General features: G+C 41.6%; 1 protein-coding gene across 2 annotated transcripts in view; it reads left to right on the top strand.

The window, feature by feature from the left end:
• The window catches only part of si:dkey-220o5.5 (actin filament-associated protein 1-like 2), a 97,179-nt gene that overhangs the window by 21,968 nt on the left and 51,824 nt on the right, over positions 1–23,387 (top strand). Inside the window, exon 2 of one of the 2 annotated variants that reach the window (XM_014174854.3) lies at positions 18,548–18,660. The exons of the other annotated variant lie outside the window; for it this stretch is intronic. Coding sequence (XP_014030329.1) covers positions 18,627–18,660 — 34 coding nt within the window. The 5' untranslated portion in view covers positions 18,548–18,626. The remainder of the gene's footprint in view (positions 1–18,547; positions 18,661–23,387) is intronic. 2 annotated transcript variants of the gene reach the window in all.

Consider the following 23,387-nt stretch of genomic DNA (forward strand, 5'->3'; position numbering starts at 1 on the left):
CGTTGGGAACAAAGAAAAAAAGGAGCAAATTTCTGGGCGTGGTAGGATAGATTCAGGGCATAATGTACAGTCGTGGCCAAAAGTTTTGAGAATGACACAAATATTCATTTTCACAAAGTCTGCTGCCTCAGTTTGTATGATGGCAATTTGCATATACTCCAGAATGTTATGAAGAGTGATCAGATGAATTGCAATTAATTGCAAAGTCCCTCTTTGCCAAGCAAATGAACTGAATCCCATAAAAACATTTCCACTGCATTTCAGCCCTGCCACAAAAGGACCAGCTGACATCATGTCAGTGATTCTCTCGTTAACACAGGTGTGAGTGTTGACGAGGACAAGGCTGGAGATCACTCTGTCATGCTGATTGAGTTCAAATAACAGACTGGAAGCGTCAAAAGGAGGGTGGTGCTTGGAATCATTGTTCTTCCTCTGTCAACCATTATTACCTAAAAGGAAACACGTGCCGTCATCATTGCTTTGCACAAAAAGGGCTTCACAGGCAAGGATATTGCTGCCAGTAAGATTGCACCTAAATCAACCATTTATTGGATCATCAAGGACTTCAAGGAGAGCGGTTCAATTGTTGTGAAAAAGGCTTCAGGGCATCCAAGAAAGTACAGCAAGTGCCAGGACCGTCTCCTAAAGTTGATTCAGCTGCGGGATCGGGGCACCACCAGCACAGAACTTGCTCAGCAGGCAGGTGTGAGTGCATCTGTATGCACAGTGAGGCGAATACTTTTGGAGGATGGCCAGGTGTTAAGAATGGCAGCAAAGAATCCACTTCTCTCCAGGAAAAACATCAGGGACAGACTGATATTCTGCAAAAGGTACATGAATCCCCTTTCCAGTTGTTTGGGGCATCCGGAAAAAAGCTTGTCCGGTGAAGACAAGGTGAGCGCTACCATCAGTCCTGTGTCATGCCAACAGTAAAGCATCCTGAGAACATTCATGTGTGGGGTTGCTTCTCAGCCAAGGGAGTGGGCTCACTCACAATTTTGCCTAAGAACACAGCCATGAATAAAGAATGGTTCCAACACATCCTCCGAGAGCAACTCCTCCCAACCATCCAGGAACAATTTGGTGATGAACAATGCCTTTTCCAGCATGATGGAGCACCTTGCCGTAAGGCAAAAGTGATAACTAAGTGGATTGGGGAACAAAACATCAATATTTTGGGTCCATGGCCAGGAAATTCCCCAGACCTTAATTCCATTGAGAACTTGTGGTCAATCCTCAAGAGGCGGGTGGACAAACAAAAACCCACAAATTCTGACAAACTCCAAGCATTGATTATGCAAGAATAGGCTGTGGTCAGTTGTGGTCAGTCAGGATGTGGCCCAGAAGTTAATTGACAGCATGCCAGGGCGGATTGCAGAGGTCTTGAAAAAGAAGGGTCAACACTGCAAATATTGACTCTTTGCATCAACTTCATGTAATTGTCAATAAAAGTTTTTGACACTTATGAAATGCTTGTAATTATACTTCAGTATTCCATAGTAACATCTGATAAAAAATATCTAAAGACAACTATCTAAAGCAGCGGAGAAATATCTAAAGCAGCAAACTTTGTGGAAATTAATATTTGTGTCATTCTCAAAACTTTTGGCCACAACTGTACAGACAAGGGTATAATAGGGTGTGAGTACAGTGGAAAAAACCTAGGCATTGAGTCACGACGAGAGAGGTTTCATCTCTGAAGGCAAAATGAAGTACCGTGTTAATGAACAGTCCAGCAGGCATCAGCTGTGTAGCCGAGTGAGCTGCAATAGATGAAACAGGGAGCCATTCAGTAGTCGTTACTATGCTAGGTGAGCAGGAGACACGGTGTTCAGGGAGCTAGTGGGCCGGGGCTAGCAGATGGATCTTCACCGACATCCACGCCGCAGAGGCCGGTTGAGAGCACATTGGTCGAATTACGTCAGAAGACCAGTTGTGATGGATCGGCGGGGCTCCGTGTCGACAAAGGGTCCAGGCCAATTGGCAAGAGAGGTATTGTAGTTGGTGTACTTCTTTTGCTAGCCGAGAGATGGGACTAGCTTGATGCTAGCTCGAGGCTAACTGGTGCTTGCTTCTGGACAATTGCCACACGGTAGCAGCTAGCTAGCTGCGATGATCCAGTGTAATGGTCCAGAGCTTGCGGCAGGAATCCGGTGATGTAGTGGAAAAAAGCAGTCCGATATGCTCAGGACTGATATCGCGCTGTGCAGACTGGCAGGTATTATCCGGGCTAAAGCAGCTGGTGTCTGAGCTAAAGGTAAAGACCGCTAGCAGTGGCTAACAATGACTAAATAGCTAGTAGCTAATTAGCTGGCTAGCTTCTGATGGAGGTTCCAGTTATAAAGTCTGAAAAATAGCAGATCCGTACCACATTGGGTGAGGCGGGTTGCAGGAAGGTATATTTAATCAGAAATTGAATAAAAGAGATTGAAATATATACAAGAAAAAAAAGAAAAAAAAAAGAATATTTACATGGGACAAAAACAAAGACGTCTTACTGCTACGCCATCTTGGATGATTAGTTCTAGCCCTGAGGAAAGATTGATCTAACACAAGTGGTCATATTTATCTAACTCTTGGCTGACAGGAACCATAAGATTTATTATCTAATAGAAATTACTAAAATTACTACTAATACTAAAATGACTAAAAAACACTACAAATTTTAACCATTATTTTACCCGGTAAGTTGGCTGAGAACACGTTCTCATTTACAGCAACGACCTGGGGAATAGTTACAGGGGAGAGGAGGGGGATGAATGAGCCAATTGTAAACTGGGGATTATTAGGTGACCGTGAAGGTATGAAGGCCAGATTGGGAATTTAGCCTGGACACCGGGGTTAACGCCCCTACTCTTATGATAAGTGCCATTGGATCTTTAATGACCTCAGAGAGTCAGGACACCCGTTTAACGTCCCATCCGAAAGAAGATACCCTACTGCCCTGGGGCATTGGGATATGTTTTTTAGACCTGAGGAAAGAGTGCCTCCTACTGGCCCTCCAACACCACTTCCAGCAGCATCTGGTCTCCAATCCAGGGACTGACCAGGACCAACCCTGCTTAGCTTCAGAAGCAAGCCAGCAGTGGGATGCAGGGTGGTATGATGGGTAGTTTGTTATAACATCTTTGGTCTGCTAGATGTTTACGTGACACCCAGAATGCATTGTATAATGTCAACAAACATGGAGCCACACACAGCTGACAAATAGCTTAGCATTAGCTCATCATAATCAGTACAACCGTCAAAAAAGGTATATGTGTCCATTACAATCCATGCAAGAATCGGAATGCATGATTAGTCACCTGTACTTGAAAACATTTGAATAAAATAGTAAATATTTTATGCTCCATATATGCATATGGTATGCTACAGTAGAAACGCACACATGTGCGTTGATTTGAACGCACACATGTCCAAAGTTATTATTTGTAAGAAAACAACAATTAAGGCAATGCGAGCGCCAGACAGAAAATGTGCCAGGGGGGAAAAGTTTGTGCTAGACTGCACAAATGTCTGCATACTTGATCTGGGGAAACACTGGGGAGGTGCTTGGGCTCTCATGGAAGAGAGAAGTTTGTCTGGTTCAGCAAAGCCTCAAACATGAATTGTCCGCAACAGTGAAATTGGCTCTACTATATGAATTAAGGAAGCAGAACACGCCTCAATTCAAACTGTTATAAGAAAATAAAATTAGCTAGAAAATCATTTGAAATTGACAAGAGTAAATATAACCTATAGATAATTAGTAGGTAGTGTGTGTCTTGGTTTGAGGGCAGCACCAGTTAACTGTTGTTGAGTAAAAAAAACGAATGCTGGGGCAACCGTTACAGATATTTGGAAAAGGCTAGCCATGACCATGAAAAGGGTAGACACAAATTGTACAATATGACGTCCATATAGCCTGGAGGACATTATTGTCCAAAAAAACTTGTGGTTATTATATATTCATATGATAATTTGATTAGAACTTTATTCATAAGAGGGAAAATGTATGGACATTACAGCAAAGTACAAAGGCTTAAATGGGATAGGACAACCTGCTGTGTTTACTATTGGTTGTTCAAGCCCAACAATAGATTTGATCTTTATATGACACTAAAACACCTGAATTAATTGAACACAACCAAACAATTAAGATGGTATAGGTGACCTAAACAATTGATATTCTAACATCAGGTGTGCTTTTCATTTGCTCGTTTACTACTGTAGGTTCACTAGCTAACCTCTATCAAGACACTAGCTAACCTCTATGTAGACTGGATTTGTAACGAAGTTGAGAAGTAGGTGAAACATTGAATAAAGCAACAAACATGGACCTAGACAACATAACAGCAGTGTCTATGCATAAACACAGGAAAAATACTGACTGGGGAAGGGACCTAAGGGAATACCAGATATAGGGGAGGTAATAAGTGAGGTAATGGAGTCCAGGTGTGCCTCATGGCGTGCAGGTGCGCGTAATGACTGATGCCAGGTGTGCGTAATGACAGATCCCAGGACTGGTGGTTAGAATACCAGCGACGTCGAACGCCGGAGGGGAGGAGCAGGAGTAGACGTGACAGGATTCCCACTGTGAAGATGAGCAATGCTGCAGCAGCATCAGTTTCTACTTCTACTACTTTGTCCTTTTCCAGATATGAAAGGAGACATCCCTCAGTTATACGAGATGGTTGTTATACAGTGTCCTGTGCTTTGGTCAATCTGAACAATTCTATTGTGCCATTTGAGTAGAGCACCCTCACCTTATCATCATGATAAAAGTGCCCCCTTAAACCGTATGAATATATCAAATGTAATTTGGAACATGTAAATTACTTTTATTTTATGATATTGTAAACATACTGTACTTTAATAATTGGCTATATCGAATAGGCTATATTATTTTATGGGTGAAATGAAAAGTATTTTGTCATAGCCCAACTATTTCATTTAGGATAGACAATGTAATTGTTGTGGTAGTCTTAGGCAAACCATCTTCGTTATCACAGTAGCACCTCCAAGTGCCACTCAGACCTTCTGGAAAAAAGTATCTGGCATTGGACTTGGTAATAGTAGTTGTGTGTATGTTTTAAGCTAAGGATCCCATCATATCCTGCTTCCATACATTTCACCACGTAGTAGTAGTAGTAGTAGTAGTAGTAGTAGTAGTAGTAGTAGTAGTAGTAGTAGTAGTAGTAGTAGTAGTAGTAGTAGTAGTAGTAGTAGTAGTAGTAGTAGTAGTAGTAGTAGTAGTAGTAGTAGTAGTAGTAGTAGTAGTAGTAGTAGTAGTAGTAGTAGTAGTAGTAGTAGTAGTAGTAGTAGTAGTAGTAGTAGTAGTAGTAGTAGTAGTAGTAGTAGTAGTAGTAGTAGTAGTAGTAGTAGTAGTAGTAGTAGTAGTAGTAGTAGTAGTAGTAGTAGTAGTATTATGTTTTAAGCTAAGGATCCCATCATCTCCTGCTTCCAGACATTTCACCATCTAGATTACAAGGGTTGGATTAGCACTAAACAATTTCATGTCAGCTCAAGGCATGTACAACATCTAGTATAATGATTAGCCTCATATACATTGTCTACCGGTATCGTTTTTAAATTGAGAACATATAGCTGAACAATATGTAAATAGTGTGCGAGTTAAGTTATTCTCTGCTTCAGATGCACAATGTCAAGGGGTGCATTGCAAATGCCCATAAGGCTTAAAGGCGCTGCATGGTCAATCCAACGTCTGCATTGGCCATGCAGCATTTACGGTGATACGGCCTCTGCAGAAGTCAGGGCATTTATGCTTGTTGTGTTTCACGGAGCAGCGCAGAGCTGTTGTGAAGGAAGTTGTCAAGGAAGTGAGTTTGTGTTTATACAGGACCTCCTGCCCCCACCTACCGTCATCCAATCAAGTCACTGCGGAGCTATACGGAGCCCTCCGTATTGTTACAACATTTGAGAGGCGCAAGGCAATGCAGTATGGAGCTCAATTTGGCCTCTGATTGTGACAATCAAATAAAACTAATTGGAGAGCTAATGACTGAACATAAAACACAGAAACAGACAAATTGAAACAGATCCCCTTCCCCTCTTTATTGCAGGATTGTGATCTGTGATTAATCAACACTAGTTCATATTGAATAATAGTTAACTTGAGTTGCTTTCATATAATTTCAAAGTGTACAAGTAAGCTAACTCATATGTAAAAGGTGGGGCGGCAGACATCTGTTCCAGCCCAGCAATAGAACACTTGAAAATTAACTAATTAGGTTTGCTACATTGAATCAGGTGTGTTAGTGCTGGGTTGGAACAGAAGCCTGCACACCCAGCAGGGCTGGCCTGCTCCAGTTGTACTAACTTTATACATTGTGTGTCTTTTAAACTGTATTTTTGTTCACAAAATTTGCAAATATATAAGCCATGGTATACAAGGGTGTACCCTTACTCTCTTGGGACATTCATTGGGACCTCTTCTTCTACAGACAGGGTTTGACAGATCTCTGTATATAACAACATAAAACATAACAAAGAAACAGGCTGTACTATACTCAAATTAGACAGCACTGAATATTATGTTGCTCGATTTCTCTGTCCTCAGTTTTTCCTCGCTAGGGACTTGAACTAGAGAATAGTTTCATAATGTCCCACGCAGTTACCTGCCCTATCAAGAGTCTATACTATACTCCTATACTCTCGCTTCTCTGACAGCTGGAAGTGCTAGCTAATCCTTTCACCCTCTTCCATGGCTGTTTGCTATCTAGCTACAAATACATTTGGAGTTACAACGATAAATACATCAAGATAGTAAACTAGATAATATGAAGTTAGTAAGCTGGTGAGCTATACAGCAGCGGTCCCCAACCTTTTTTGCACCACGGACCGGTCTCATATAGACAATTAGACCTATACGTTTAGTATAGCTGCTTTTCATAACATTTTAGTTTAAGTAGGTCTAACGTGATGATATTACAAAACAGTGCATATTTTTCTCTAGAGACCATATAATAAAAACATTGCAACTCACCATGTCACTGAATCAGTGGGAGCCCTGAGCTTGTTTCCCGGCAACAAGACAGTCCCATCTAGGGGTGATGGGAGACAGTGACATGTTCCTTATGTCCAGTCTACACCTTAATTTCGTTTTTGTTGCCGTCATTGCGGAAAACATTGTTTCGCAGAGATAGGATGTTGGAAATGGAAGCAATGTTTTCAGTGCTTTTGTGGCTATCTCAGGATATTCAGCCTTGATTTTAATCCAGAATGTCGGCAGAGATTAAGTTCTCAAACATACTTTTAAGGCCACCATCATTTGCAACCTCAAGGAGTTGATCTTCCTGCACGGACATGGACGATTCACCTGGGACATTCACAAATGGGTCGCGGATCCATTCCTTCGCACTTCGTAGGTCTTTGGTGGTTGGGAAGTTACGCTCGAACTCCGTTGACAGCGAAGCTAGGTGATCGCTGTCAACGGATATCCTGGAAGGATATTGACCTCATTCCATCAGTAGAGGATGCCTGGTTATTCTTTGAAATTGCTTTCCTCACCATCTTAAATAAGCATGCCCCATTCAAAAAAATGTAGAACTAAGAACAGATATAGCCCTTGGTTCACTCCAGACTTGACTGTCCTTGACCAGCACAAAAACATCCCGTGGCGTACTGCATTAGCATCGAATAGCCTCCGCGATATGCAACTTTTCAGGGAAGTTAGGAACCAATATACACAGGCAGTTAGGAAAGCAAAGGCTATCTTTTTCAAACAGAAATGTGCATCCTGTAGCACAAACTCCAAAAAGTTCTGGGACACTGTAAAGTCCATGGAGAATAAGAGCACCTCCTCCCAGCTGCCCACTGCACTGAGGCTAGGCGACACTGACACCACCGATAAATCTACGATAATCGAGAATTTCGATAAGCATTTTTCAACGACTGGACATGCTTTCCACCTGGCTACCCCTACCCCGGTCAACAGCTCTGCACCCCTTACAGAAACTTGCCCAAGCCTCCCCCATTTCTCCTTCACCCAAATACAGATAGCTGATGATCTGAAAGAGCTGCAAAATCTGGACCCCTACAAATCAGCTGGGCTAGACAATCTGGACCCTCTCATTCTAAAATTATCCGCCGCAATTGTTGCAACCCCTATTACTAGCCTGTTCAACCTCTCTTTTGTATTGTCTGAGATCCCTAAAGATTGGAAAGCTGCCGCGGTCATCCCCCTCTTCAAAGACCCAAAATGTTATAGACCTATATCTATCCTACCCTGCCTTTCTAAAGTCTTCGAAAGCCAAGTTAACAAACAGATCACCTACCATTTAGAATCCCACCGTACCTTCTCCGCTATGCAATCTGGTTTCCGAGCTGGTGATGGGTGCACCTCAGCCACGCTCAAGGTCCTAAATGATATCATAACCACCATCGATAAAAGACAGTACTGTGCAGTCGTCTTCATCGACCTGGCCAAGGCTTTCGACTCTGTCAATCACTGTATTCTTATTGGCATACTCAACAGCCTTGGTTTCTCAAATGACTGCCTCACCTGGTTCACCAACTTCTTCTCAGATGGAGTTCAGTGTGTAAAATCGGAGGGCCTGTTGTCCGGACCTCTGGCAGTCTCTATGGGGGTGCCACAGGGTTCAATTGTCGGGCCGACTCTTTTCTCTCTATATATCAATGATGTCGCTCTTTCTGCTGGTGATTCTCTGATCCACCTCTACGCAGACGACACCATTCTGTATGCTTCTGGCCCTTCTTTGGACACTGTGTTAATAAACCTACAGACGAGCTTCAATGCCATACAACACTCCTTCCGTGTCCTCCAACTGCTCTTAAATGCAAGTAAAACTAAATGCATGCTCTTCAACCGATCGCTGCCGTCAACCGCCCGCCTGTCTAGCATCACTACTCTGGACGGTTCTGACTTAGAATATGTGGACAACTACAAATACCTAGGTGTCTGGTCAGACTGTAAACTCTCCTTCCAGACTCATATTAAGCATCTCCAATCCAAAATTAAATATTGAAGCGGCTTCCTATTTCACAACAAAGCATCCTATACTCATGCTGCCAAACATACCCTCGTAAAACTGACTATCCTACCGATCCTTGACTTCGGCGATGTCATTTACAAAATAGCCTCCAACACTCTACTCAGCAAATTGGATGTAGTCTATCACAGTGCCATCTGTTTTGTCACCAAAGCCCCATATACTACCCACCACTGCGACCTGTATGCTCTCGTTGGCTGGCCCTTGCTTCATATTCGTCACCAAACCCACTGGCTCCAGGTCATCTATAAGTCTTTGCTAGGTAAAGCCCCGCCTTATCTCAGCTCACTGGTCACCATAGCAGCACCCACCCGTAGCACGTGGTCCAGCAGGTATATTTCACTGGTCATCCCCAAAGCCAACTCCTCATTTGGCCACCTTTCCTTCCAGTTCTCTGCTGCCAATGACTGGAACTAATTGCAAAAATAACTGAAGCTGGAGTTTTATATCTCCCTCACTAACTTTAAGCATCAGCTGTCAGAGCAGCTTTCCGATTATTGCACCTGTATACAGCCCATCTGTAAATAGCCCACCCAACTACCTCATCCCCATATTGTTATTTATTTTTTTGCTCCTTTGCACCCCAGTATCTATACTTGTACATTCATCTTCTGCACATCTATCACTCCAGTGTTTAATTGCTAAATTGTAATTATTTTGCCACTATGGCCTATTTATTGCCATACCTCCCTAATCTTATTACATTTGCACACACTGTATACAGATTTTTCTATTGTGTTATTGACTGTAGGTTTGTTTATCCCATGTGTAACTCAGTGTTGTTTTTGTCGCACTGCTTTGCTTTATCTTGGCCAGGTCGCAGCTGTAAATGAGAATTTGTTCTCAACTGGCTTACCTGGTTCAATAAAGGTGAAATAAAAAAATAAAAATTGCGCACCAGCTGGGAGAAGGAATGGCCCAGTGTCAGTCTGCCAAAATCACCGCTAATGTTTGGTACATGTCAAATATACCCCTGTCCACTTGCCGTCCCCACAGTTCCAGTTTGGCTTTGAATGTAGCCACTTTATCTGGCAACTTAAAGACAGTTGTCATTCTCCCCTGAAGTGACAGATTGAGTTCATTAACCCCTGTGCGGCCTACGGGACGGACATCCAGAGAAAAATCATATTACCATTAGCATAACAAAATGTAATCATTTTTTTTTTTTTTTTTTTTTTTCAAATTATATCGTTTTATAGATATCCCTCTCCTGAATCGAACCACGTTGTCAGATTTCAAAAAGGCTTTACAGCAAAAGCAAAACATTAGATTATGTTAGAGGAGTATATCGTAAAAGTAGCCACATAGCCATTTTCCGACCAACCACATGCATCACAAATAACCAAAAAACAGCTAAATGCAGCACTAACCTTTGACAATCTTCATCAGATGACACACCTAGGACATCATGTTACACAATACATGCATTCTTTTGTTCGATAAAGTTCATATTGATATATAAAAACAGCATTTTACATCGGTGCGTAACGTTGACTAACTATTTTCCCTCAAATGCATCCGATGAAACAGAGCTAAAATTTACTAAATTACTATTCGAAAACATTTTTAAAATGTAATATTGTCATTCTAAGATTTATAGATGAATATCTCTTGAAAGCACCTGTAATGCCAGATTTAAAATTAACTTTACTGGGTAATCACACTTTGCGATGAAAGGGGATGCGATACTCTGAAAAATAGGCTAACGTTACAGGTCAGCACCATCTTGGAACAATCGCATATCACATCTAGTCTTGTATACTATTGTCAATAATCCCTTACCTTTGGTTGTCTTCATCAGAAAGCACTTCCAGGAATCCCAGGTCCACAACAAATGTATTTTCGTTCGAAAAAATGACTCCTTTATGTTCCAAGAGCTTGTTCTTGTTAGCGCGTCTGAAGGCTGATCCAAATGCTCCGTTGGCCGCGGGACAGCCATTTCGAGAAAAAGCATTTTTTTCCCATTTAGGTTCGTTCAAACATGTCAAACGTTGTATAACATAAATCTTCAGGGCGTTTTTCAACACGAGAGCCAATAAGATTCGAGGGGGACGATTGCATTGTGTTTCAAAACGTTTCCAAAGGGGAGGGTAACCAGGGGCGCCGGCGTCATAATGGTGATGGACCTCTCCGTGTGACCACGTTCCACAGCGTTTCATTCATTCAGTTTTAACAGTAGAAGGCTCAAACCACTTTGTGGAGACTGGGGACATCTAGTGGAAGCAATAGGAAGCGCTCAATGAACCATAGCTCACGGTGTGATTAATAGGCAACGTGATGAAGTTGAGTTCGCAATTCAGAATTCCACTTCCTGTTTCCATCTGTCTCGGGGTTTTGACTGCCATATGAGTTCTGTTATACTCACAGACACCATTCAAACAGTTTTAGAAACTTTAGGGTGTTTTCTATCCACAAGTATTAATTATATGCATATCCTAGCTTCTGAGTTTGAGTAGGAGGCCGTTTAAAATGGGCACAAATCTTTTTCAAAAAACGCTTTAGCGCCCCCTATCCTAGGGGAACGCCAAGATGTTAAGCAGGTCGAATATGTCGCACAGGTAAGGTATTTTCTATTGAATGAGGCTTTCTTTTTTTGCAGTCTCGGGCTCTGCTGTCTCTGCATTATCGACATTGTCGTTGGGCCTTTTATCTCCCTTACCCCTTCCGAGCTCTCCAGCGACGTTTGTTTGTTTTTATTCATGTCAGCTAACGTAGCTAGCTAGTACAAAGTTGGCGGGCAACACCGCTCACGCAGACCGTGATGAACTCACCGTGCGCGCATTACTCGAGTTCAAAATCTGTAAACTGTTGTGGGTGTGACAGAGATATTAGAGTGGTGAGAAAAGGACCAACAGACTCCACCAAGTTCAATGTAATGACTGCACAAATAGCCTAAAATTGTATCAAATTTTTATTTTATTTTACCGATGAACTTCTCTTGGGTAGGGGGCAGTATTTTCACTGCCGGATGATAAACGTACCCAAATTAAACTGGCTACTACTCGGGCCCAGAAACTAGAATATGCATATTATTAGTAGGTTTTTATAGAAAACACCCTGAAGTTTCTGAAACTGTTTGAATGATGTCTGTGACTATAACAGAACTCATATGGCAGGCAAAAACCTGAGAAAAATCCCATCAGGAAGTTGAAAATCTGAGGCTGTAGTTTTTTTCTACCTCTATGGGCTAGGTGGGACGCTTGCGTCCCACCTACTCAACAGCCAGTGTAATCCCGTGCCGCGATTTTCAAATACCTTAGAAATGCTATTACTTCAATTTCTCAAACATATGACTATTTTACACCATTTTAAAGACAAGACTCTCGTTAATCTAACCACACTGTCCGATTTCAAAAAGGCTTTACAACGAAAGCAAAACATTAGATTATGTCAGCAGAGTACCCAGCCAGAAATAATCAGACACCCCTTTTTCAAGCTAGCATATAATGTCACATAAACCCAAACCACAGCTAAATGCAGCACTAACCTTTGATGATCTTCATCAGATGACACCCCTAGGACATTATGTTATACAATACATGCATGTTTTGTTCAATCAAGTTCATATTTATATCAAAAAACAGCTTTTTACATTAGCATGTGACTAGCATGTGACTAGCATTCCCACCGAACACTTCCGGTGAATTTACTAAATTACTCACGATAAACGTTCACAAAAAACATAACAATTATTTTAAGAATTATAGATACAGAACTCCTCTATGCACTCGCTATGTCCGATTTTAAAATAGCTCACAGGGCTAGCTATTTAGACACCCAGCAAGTTTAGCGCTCACCAAAGTCAGATTTACTATAAGAAAAATGTTATTACCTTTGCTGTTCTTCATCAGAATGCACTCCCAGGACTTCTACTTCAATAACAAATGTTGGTTTGGTCCCAAATAATCCATAGTTATATCCAAATAGCGGCGTTTTGTTCATGCGTTCAAGACACTATCCGAATAGTAAAGAAGGGTGACAAGCATGACGTATTTCGTGACAAAACATTTCTAAATATTCCATTACCGTACTTCGAAGCATGTCAACCGCTGTTTAAAATCAATTTTTATGCCATTTTTCTCGTAAAAAAGCGATAATATTCCGACCGGGAGTGGTGGTTTTCGTTCAAAGAGAGAAAATAAAAACATCTCGTGCACGAGCCCCAGTCTGATGGTCCTCTGACAGGCCACTATCCAAACGCGCTAATGTGTTTCAGCCAGGGGCTGCCTCGATATCATTCAGCTTTTTCCCGGGTTCTGAGAGCCTATGGGAGCCGTAGGAAGTGTCACGTTACAGCAAAGATCCTAAATGTTCAATAAACAGAGGCAAGAAGCCCAAGGAATGGTCAGAGAGGGTACTTCCTGTTTGGAATCTTCTCAGGTTTTTGCCTGCCATATGAGTTCTGTTATACTCACAGACACCATTCAAACAGTTTTAGAAACTGTAGGGTGTTTTCTATCCAAAGCTAATAATTATATGCATATTCTAGTTTCTGGGCAGGAGTAGTAACCAGATTAAATCGGTACGTTTTTTATCCAGCCGTGCAAATACTGCCCCCTATCCCCAACAGGTTAATTAATTCCCTTTCCAAACTACAGTGACTTAGGGGTCATTTTGCACTTCCTAAGGCTTCCACTAGATGTCAACAGTCTTTAGAAAGTTGCTTGAGGCTTCTATGGTGAATTTTGAGGGAATAACAGCCGGTTCAAGCAGTGGACTGTCTGAAGTCATGTAGTTACTTCATGCGTGTTCACGCATGGCAAGCATTTTTTTTTTTTTTCTGTAATGAATACGCTATTGTCCGGTTGGAATATTATCAATTATTTATGTTAAAAGCACCCTAAGGTTTGATTGTAAACATCGTTTGACATGTTTCTACAAACGGAAATTTATTCTATTGATTTGCGCTCCCGCATCGTGCCTTTGGAATATTGTTCTGGACGCGCCAACAAAATTGAGGTATTTGGACATAAATTATGGACTTTATCGAACAAATTAACATTTCTTGTGGAAGTACGAGTCCTGCGAGTGCATTCCGCCGAGGATCAGCAAAGGTAAAGAAAGATAACACTAATTTAGAGTTTTGTTGATGCCAGAACTTGGCGGGTAACTGTATAGCTTGCATTGATGGCTGAACTCTGTACTCAGAATATTGAACAATGTGCTTTCTCCGTAAAGTTATTTTGAAATCTGCCACAGCGGTTGCATTAAGAAGTAGTATGTCTATAATTCTTTAAATAATTGTTATATATTTTGTCAACGTTTATGATGAGTATATCTGTAAATTAATGTGCACATTCACCGGAAGTTTTGGGAGGCAAATATTTTCTGAACATCACGTGCCAATGTAAAATGCTGTTTTTGGATATAAATATGAACTTGATTGAACAAAACAGACATGTATTGTGTAACATGATGTCCTATGAGTGTCATCTGATGAAGATTGTCAAAGGTTAGTGCTTAATTTTAGCTGTATTTCTGTTTTTTGTGACGCCTCTCCATGCTAGGAAAATGGCTGTGTGGCTTTTTTTGTTTAGGTGGTGTCCTAACATAATCTAATGTTTTGCTTTCGCTGTAAAGCCTTTTTGAAATCGAACAATGTGGTTGCATTAAGGAGAAGTGTATCTTTAAAATGGTGTAAAATAGTCGTATGTTTGAGAAATTTGAATTATGAGATTTTGGTCGTTTTGAATTTGCCGCCCTGCTATTTCACTGGCTGTTGGGAGTGTGTCCCGCAGGTGGGACGGTCACGTCCCACATACCCAAGAGAGGTTAAATAAATATTTATCCTTTCTGTGTGGCTCGGTAGCGAATAAAGCGAACATCTGCAATACAGTATGTAAGTTAGCTATCTAGCAAACATTACGTTATCAGCTTATTTTAGTAAGGCTGCACACTACGTTTTTGTAGCATGCTAGCTAATAATACATCGTTTTTGATAACTTTAAACATATATTTACTTACTTGAATAGGTTCTCCTACAGCCTCCATTCTTTGTCCTTAGACAAACTAAATAATGGTCAGTCTTTCTGGTGGTAGCAAAACGCAGCTTGCCATGTGGACGATTGGAGGACTTTCAACAGACTGAGTTTGGTCTTCCAACATGGCTCTTGGTGCGGTTGCAAACCTTCTATTGCCCTCAGAACAGCCTGGCACCTACTACCATACCCCGTTCAAAGGCACTTAAATCTTTTGTGTTGCCCATTCACCCTCTAAATGGCACACATACACAATCCATATCTCAATTGTTTCAAGGCTTAAAAATCCTTCTTTAACCTGTCTCCTCCCCTTCATCTACACTGATTTAAGTGGATTTAACAAGTGATACTGATAAGGGATTATAGCTTTCACTTGGATTCACCTGGTCCGTCTATGTCATGGAAAGAGCAATGTTCTTAATGTTTTGTATACTCAGTTTTGTTTACTCTGAGATCCCCTTAGTCTCCATGCAAAGACTCAAAGTAATCACTCTTCTATTCCTTTACATAGGGTAGGGTACTGCGGTAATAGAAAGTTTAGGCTATGAGGGAAGAACCGCAGGCGCGGGGGGTATATGAGAAGACGTCATTAGGGAGACTTGCCCCATGGTCCCTGGTCAAAAGTAGTGCACTATATAGGCCCGCAGAGCCTGCTGCCTAGGATCAGCTCCAAAAGAGCCAGAGGCTGTCACACAGTACATCTTTAATCTTTGTTTGCCCTACCAGCTAAACATTGCCACCAGGTTAACAGACAGTATTTGTTTAGTGACTTGGTTTTAGTGCTTTCTTGTCAAATCTGTCTTGTCTGAAGGTCACTATGTGCAGTTCACACCAATGAGGTAACAGTAGAAGCCCTTTATCTCAAAGGGTTAGTATAATACCACATTGAAGGGTCAATTTCTCTGCTGGCAATTAAGATTTACTAGATTAAGATTACTAGATTATTAATGTATGTTTTCTCAATAATAATTGACTGTGCACGTGACCTTGTATATGAAAGAACTATGTTTTTGAACAAAGAGCTGCTGGCAAAGGTGGGGGGCATCATGAAACAAAGCATCATTGTAAAGCATTGATTCCTACAGGAAAACAAACACAGAGGAGTTAAAGAGAGAGTGACATAGTTGGAGGACATTGTGAAATATGATGATTGCCCTGCATGTATTTGGTCTCTATGTAATTCCCACTATGAGAGGAACTCTTTGACTTTGTTTTTTCACTGTGTGCCTGCCTGGAGTGATGCATGAATTATGAATCAAAACAACTGAGCTAGTGAGTGAGATGGCTTCATTCAAGACTAATAATCCTCAATGCCGCCCAGGCACTAAGGCATTCTTTTCATGAAGCCGTTTAAAAACTATTGAGGACATAACAAGGGACTTGTTTTATGTGGTCCATGTTGCAGTGGCAGTTCAGAGTAGAAAGACCCGAACCCCTCACGTACTTTTCTCTTTTTGTTAACACGTAGAGAGATAATGGGACTACTGCAGCACAAAGGGCCTCTGATTGCAGCGCCCACATACTGCAGGCTCCAGCTCTGTGGTGGCAGAACTGGGCCCTCACTGTTGGGCTAGAACAGAAGCACTGATCCATTCCCTTTGATTATTTTCTACATAAAAATAAATTGTCATCATCACACATACAGTATCAGCACATAGTCACATAGCTCGTCTATATTCTTGAGTCTAGTTATTTTTGGCCACATACAGTGCATATCGTAAGTATTCAACCCCCTTGGATTTCTCCACAGTTTATTGTGGAGATTAAAATGAATTTAATTGCCATTTTTTTTGTCAACGATCTATACAAAATACTCATGGTGAGGACCTGCCTTACAACAAGCCTACAAGCCCTCAATCCAGCCTCTCTCAGCCTATGGCGGACAGTCTAAGCACTGATGGAGGGATTGTGCGTTCCTGGTGTAACTCGGGCAGTTGTTGTTGCCATCCTGTACCTGTCCCGCAGGTGTGATGTTCGGATGTACCGATCCTGTGCAGGTGTTGTTACACGTGGTCTGCCACTGCGAGGACGATCAGCTGTCCGTCCTGTCTCCCTGTAGCACTGTCTTAGGCGTCTCACAGTACGGACATTGCAATTTATTGCCCTGGCCATCTCCTTGCAGCATGGCTAAGGCACATTCACGCAGATGAGCAGGGACCCTGGGCATCTTTCTTTTGGTGTTTGTCAGAGTCAGTAGAAAGGCCTCTTTAGTGTCCTAAGTTTTCATAACTGTGACCTTAATTGCCTACCGTCTGTAAGAATGTTCATTAACTGTTTATGGTTCATTGAACAAGCATGGGAAACAGTGTTTAAACCTTTTACAATGAAGATCTGTGAATTTATTCGGATTTTTACGAGTTATGTTTGAAAGACAGGGTCCTGAAAAATGGACGTTTCTTTTTTTGCTGAGTTTATGTGTATTAAAATAGTCAAAAGTTTAGTATTTCATACCATATTCCTAGCACGCAATGATTACATCAAGTTTGTGACTCTACAAACTTGTTGGATGCCTTTTCTGTTTGTTTTGGTTGTTTCAGATTATTTTCTGCCCAAATAGAATTGAATGGTAAATAATTTGTCATTTTGGAGTCACTTTTATTGTAAATAAGAATATAATATGTTTCTAAACACTTCTACATTCATCTGGATGCTACCTTGATTACAGATAAGTCATCGTGAATATTTATGAGTCAGAAAGTTACAGACAGACACATATCTGTAATTTCTAAACAGTTTTCCCAATGTGGATGAAAATACCTTCAAATTAAAGCAGACAAATGGTACATTAACCTTATCGTCATTGTATCAGTCCCAAAAAATATTCATTGTGCCAACAATCAAGGAGGGCACTGTATATCTTGATTAGATAAGTATCCACCCCCCTAAGTCAATACATATTAGAAACATCTTTGGCAGCGATTACAGCCATGAATCTTTTTAGGTAAGTCTCTTAGGGGGGGAATTTCAACCCGAGTTAAGCATGCATAAATGGAATGTTGTTCCCTTTTTATGCACTTTTCTCTCTACCCGTATTCTTAGCTTGAACTTAAGCATTTAAAATCGCATGCTATTCACCTGCTATTAGTTTGGGGTGGAGATTAAAGAAATTAAGGTGTGGTGGAGGTGTGTCTACAGGTCCACCGTATTCTAACCTTGACTTAAATCCCTCATAATTCCACCAATTTTACATGCGATGAAACAATGAATAAGGTCGAGCAACCTGTCGGTTCCAAGTGGAACAACATCTACATTATTTTTTTCGATAGAAATAAACTTATATTCATTGTAGCGGTTTCAGGGGTTGTGTGGTGGATGGACGGTATGTGCCTGTGAGGTTTCTGTGTTTTCTGGCTGCCAGGACCACGGACAGCAATGGGAAGTATTCCCCAGAGGCAAGACCAGCGACAGCTCAGGGGAAACTTCCAGACTGCAGCAGAACAGCCACACCTGTCTCCAGTTGTAATTAGAGACTAAACTGCAGACAGGTGAAACCACTCAGGGCCTCTACTTAACCGCGCCCTGGGTTTGCTTTCTTTGTCTTTCCTTTGACCCCGGCAGGTGAAGGAGGCTATTGGAGAGACTGAGCATATGGTGGAGAAGGAGGTATAACTGAACTGAAGATTACAGCATGGAGTGAATGCCAAAGACCAAGAGTGGAGGACCTTCCACTGGTGACGACATATTTACTTTGTTTGTTTGAGTTGTGTATACCAGGAACACTGCCAGTACCTGATAAAGAATAAACTCTTAACACTTCACGTGGACTGGTGGTCTGTGTTTGAATGTGTAAATCCTGCCTTACCAAGATCATGGCGCTGAAACCACCACACCATTCACTGTAATTTAGAAATTGATAAGCACTATTGATTGATAAGAACTAGGTACAGTGGGGGGGGGGAGTATTTGATCCCCTGCTGATTTTGTATGTTTGCCCACTTACAAAGAAATTATCAGTCTATAATTTTAATGGTAGGTTTATTTGAACAGTGAGAGACAGAATAACAACAAAAAAATCCAGAAAAACGCATGTCAAAAATGTTATAAATTGATTTGCATTTTAATGAGGGAAATAAGTATTTGACCCCTCTGCAAAACATGACTTTGGCAAAACCATTGTTGGCAATCACAGAGGTCAGACGTTTCTTGTAGTTGGCCACCAGGTTTGCACACATCTCAGGAGGGATTTTGTCCCACTCCTCTTTGCAGATCTTCTTCAAGTCATTAAGGTTTCGAGGCTGACGTTTGGCAACTCGAACCTTCAGCTCCCTCCACAGATTTTCTATGGGATTAAGGTCTGGAGACTGGCTAGGCCACTCCAGGACCTTAATGTGCTTCTTCTTGAGCCACTCCTTTGTTGCCTTGACCGTGTGTTTTGGGTCATTGTCATGCTGGAATACCCATCCACGACCCATTTTCAATGCCCTGGCTGAGGGAAGGATGTTCTCACCCAAGATTTGACGGTACATGGCCCCGTCCATCGTCCCTTTGATGCGGTGAAGTTGTCCTGTCCCCTTAGCAGAAAAACACCCCCAAAGCATAATGTTTCCACCTCCATGTTTGACGGTGGAGATGGTGTTCTTGGGGTCATAGGGAACATTCCTCCTCCTCCAAACACGGCGAGTTGAGTTGATGCCAAAGAGCTCCATTTTGGTCTCATCTGACCACAACACTTTCACCCAGTTGTCCTCTGAATCATTCAGATGTTCATTGGCAAACTTCAGACGGGCATGTATATGTATTCTTGAGCAGGGGGACCTTGCGGGCGCTGCAGGATTTCAGTCCTTCACGGCGTAGTGTGTTACCAATTGTTTTCTTGGTGACTATGGTCCCAGCTGCCTTGAGATCATTGACAAGATTCTCCCGTGTAGTTCTGGGCTGATTCCTCACTGTTTTCATGATCATTGCAACCCCACGAGGTGAGATCTTGCATGGAGCCCCAGGCCGAGGGATATTTACAGTTCTTTTGTGTTTCTTCCATTTGCGAATAATCGCACCAAATGTTGTCACCTTCTCAGCAAGCTGCTTGGCAATGGTCTTGTAGCCCATTCCAGCCTTGTGTAGGTCTACAATCTTGTCCCTGACATCTTTGGAGAGCTCTTTGGTCTTGGCCATGGTGGATAGTTTGGAATCTGATTGATTGATTGCTTCTGTGGACAGGTGTCTTTTTTACAGGTAACAAGCTGCAGTTAGGAGCACTCCCTTTAAGAGTGTGCTCCTAATCTCAGCTCATTACCTGTATAAAAGACACCTGGGAGCCATAAATCTTTCTGATTGAGAGGGGGTCAAATACTTATTTCCCTCATTAAAATGCAAATCAATTTATAACATTTTGGACATGCGTTTTTCGGGATATTTTTGTTGTTATTCTGTCTCTCACTGTCCAAATAAACCTACCATTAAAATTATAGACTGATCCTTTCTTTATCAGTGGGCAAACGTACAAAATCAGCAGGGGATCAAATACTTTTTTCCCCCACTGTAAATGAGAGTTGTTTGGATAAGGGGAATTTAAATATAAATGAATTGTTTTAGATCTTAGATCTTTAGATTTTAGCTTAAGATCTCTGGAGACAAATGTGAAACCAGTCATATGGCAGCAAAGTGAAGCATATTAACATATCACCTTTTCCACAGTGAAGTTTATGAAATGCTGACCTTATAACTTGTAGGGATAACATTTGGAGACCCAAGCTATAGACTTCTGTAGCCATGCACAAATTATAGTAAAACCTACTGTCGTGGCTTTACTTCCATTAATCTGAGTACTTATTTAATCCACTAACTATGTTTGATTGAAACCCAATTTAATGGTATCATGTAACAATTAACTCATTAGGATTTGGGGCACCACGGATTAAGTTATTTAAAGAGTTACCAATCCCAAATTAAACTCTAAGGTCTTTACCTATAACGTCCATAAAACATATTAATCATAACCTTATTCTGAACGGTCAACCTTCTTGGATCTGTAAAAACCCCAGCCTTACTCATGATTCAGTACTACACATTGGTTTAACTATTTATTTACTAGTTAACTAAATAACACAGAACAAACATACACACCTAATACATGAGGAAAAAGTCCCTAGCGGACTAACATGACTGCTTGTTTACCAAAAGAGAGAGGGGTAGAGAGAGAAAGAGACTGATTCTTGATACATTTGGAAACTACTCTCACAGTTATCATTTACTTTGCACACGAACCACCGCCCGTTTGGAGTAAGAAATCATGACTGTATTTACGTGTGAGTGCCTTCGGTCGTCTATCTCTGTCGAAAACCAAGCCTTCTTGGAAAAGGGTTTGGTTGGGTCTCACGTAAGGCTCTGATTGTCCATAAAGGTCACAATGGGGGCCTGTTCGTGACCACAAGAGGTCACGAACAGGCCCCCATTAACATTGACAGGGCTGTAGTGGAGCGGGTCGAGAGTTTCAAGTTCCTTGGTGTCCACATCACCAACAAACTATCATGGTCCAAACATACCAAGACAGTCGCGAAGAGGGCACGACAAAACCTTTTCCCCCTCAGGAGACAAAAGATTTGGCATGGGTCCCCAGATCTTCAAAAGGTTCTACAGCTGCACCATCGAGAGCATCCTGACTGGTTGCATCACCGCCTGGTATGGCAACTGCTCGGCATCTGACCGTAAGGCGCTACAGAGGGTAGTGCGCACGGCCCAGTACTTCACTGGGGCCAAGCTTCCTGCCATCCAGGACCTACATAATAGGTGGTGTCAGAGGAAAGCCCATAAAATTGTCAGATACTCCAGTCATCCAAGTTCTAGACTGTTTTCTCTCGTACCGGAGCGCCAAGTCTAGGACCAAAAGGCTCCGCAACAGCTTCTACCCCCAAAATGTAAGACTGCTGAACAATTCATAAAATCGCCACCGGACAATTTACATTGACCCCTCCCTCCCCTCGCTTTTGTTCACTGCTGCTACTCGCTGTTTGTTTGTTACCCATGCATAGTCACTTCGTCCCCACCTACATGTACAGATTACCTCAACTACGCTCGCACACTAACTCGGTACCGGTGCCCCGTGTATATAGCCTCGTTATTCTTATTGTGTTACTTTTATTATTACTTTTTTATTTTAGTACTTGGTAAATATTTTCTTCTTGAACTGCATTGTTGGTTAAGGGCTTGTAAGTAAGCATTTCATGGTAAAGTCTACACTTAACACACTGCAGTACCTTTTGTCCTTCTGGAAGGTTCTCCCATCTCCACAGAGGAACTCTGGCGCTCTGTCAGATTGACCATCAGGTTCTTTGTCACCTCCCTGACCAAGGCACTTCTCCCCCTATTGCTCAGTTTGGCCGGGCGGCCAGCTCTTGGTAGAGTCTTCCATTTAAGAATGAAGGAGGCCACTGTGTTCTTGGGGACCTTCAATGCTGCAGACATTTTTTGGTACCCTTCCCCAGATCTGTGCCTCGACACAATCCTGTCTCGGAGCTCTACAGACAATTCCTTCAACCTCATGGCTTGGTTTTTGCTCTGACATGCACTGTCAACTGTGGGATCTTATATAGACCGGTGTGTGCCTTTCCAAATCATGTCCAATCAATTGAATTTACCACAGGTGGACTCCAATCAAGTTGTAGAAATTTCTCAAGGATGATCAATGGAAACAGGATGCACCTGACCTCATTTTGAGTCTTATAGCAAAGGGTCTGAATACTGAGACCTGTTTTCGCTTTGTCATTATGGGGTATTGTGTGTAGATTTATGATTTTAGAATAAGGCTGTAACCTAACAAAATGTGTAAAAAGTCAAGGGGTCTGAATACTTTCCGAATGCAATGTATATATCCACAGAAAAAAGACAGATATTGCTTCTGTTGCCTGTTTGAATGTTCGCTTAAAAGCCTAATGATTCCATGAGCACCATTCCTCATGCAATGGCAAAATATTGGATAAAGCAATTTCACAGATTTGTCTGTTTTAAATCTTTGCTGTAATAAAGGCGTTACATCTTGTTTTCTCGTTAGAACAGCTATATTACTTATAATTTGTTTAGTGTTGTTTACACTGCTCCAAACAGGCAGAAAAGTCATATTGGAATCTAATAGCACCTGTTTGTCACATAATATGCACACAGCTCTCGCTCCTATACCCTACTTTTTCGTGATCTTCTTATTGTTATTGTTATTGTTACAATTATTATTATCATCATCGTTATAAAAGTAAGTCATGTCGCTATCATTAGTAGGCTTTGTATAGTAGCCTTGTATCACCACCATCAAGCTGTAGGCCTAAGAGTGCATCCTGCTAAGTCTTAATACTGTAACTTACTTAGGCCTATATTTCATTATAGGCTATTGTATCAATCAATCATTAATTTGTTCATGCCATCACATACATTCATGCTTTGAAATGCAATCAAGCGTTTTAGGTTTAAA

This window comes from Salmo salar, chromosome 26 (genome assembly GCF_965601325.2).
Source record: "Salmo salar chromosome 26, fSalSal1, whole genome shotgun sequence".
Lineage (NCBI taxonomy): Eukaryota > Metazoa > Chordata > Actinopteri > Salmoniformes > Salmonidae > Salmo > Salmo salar.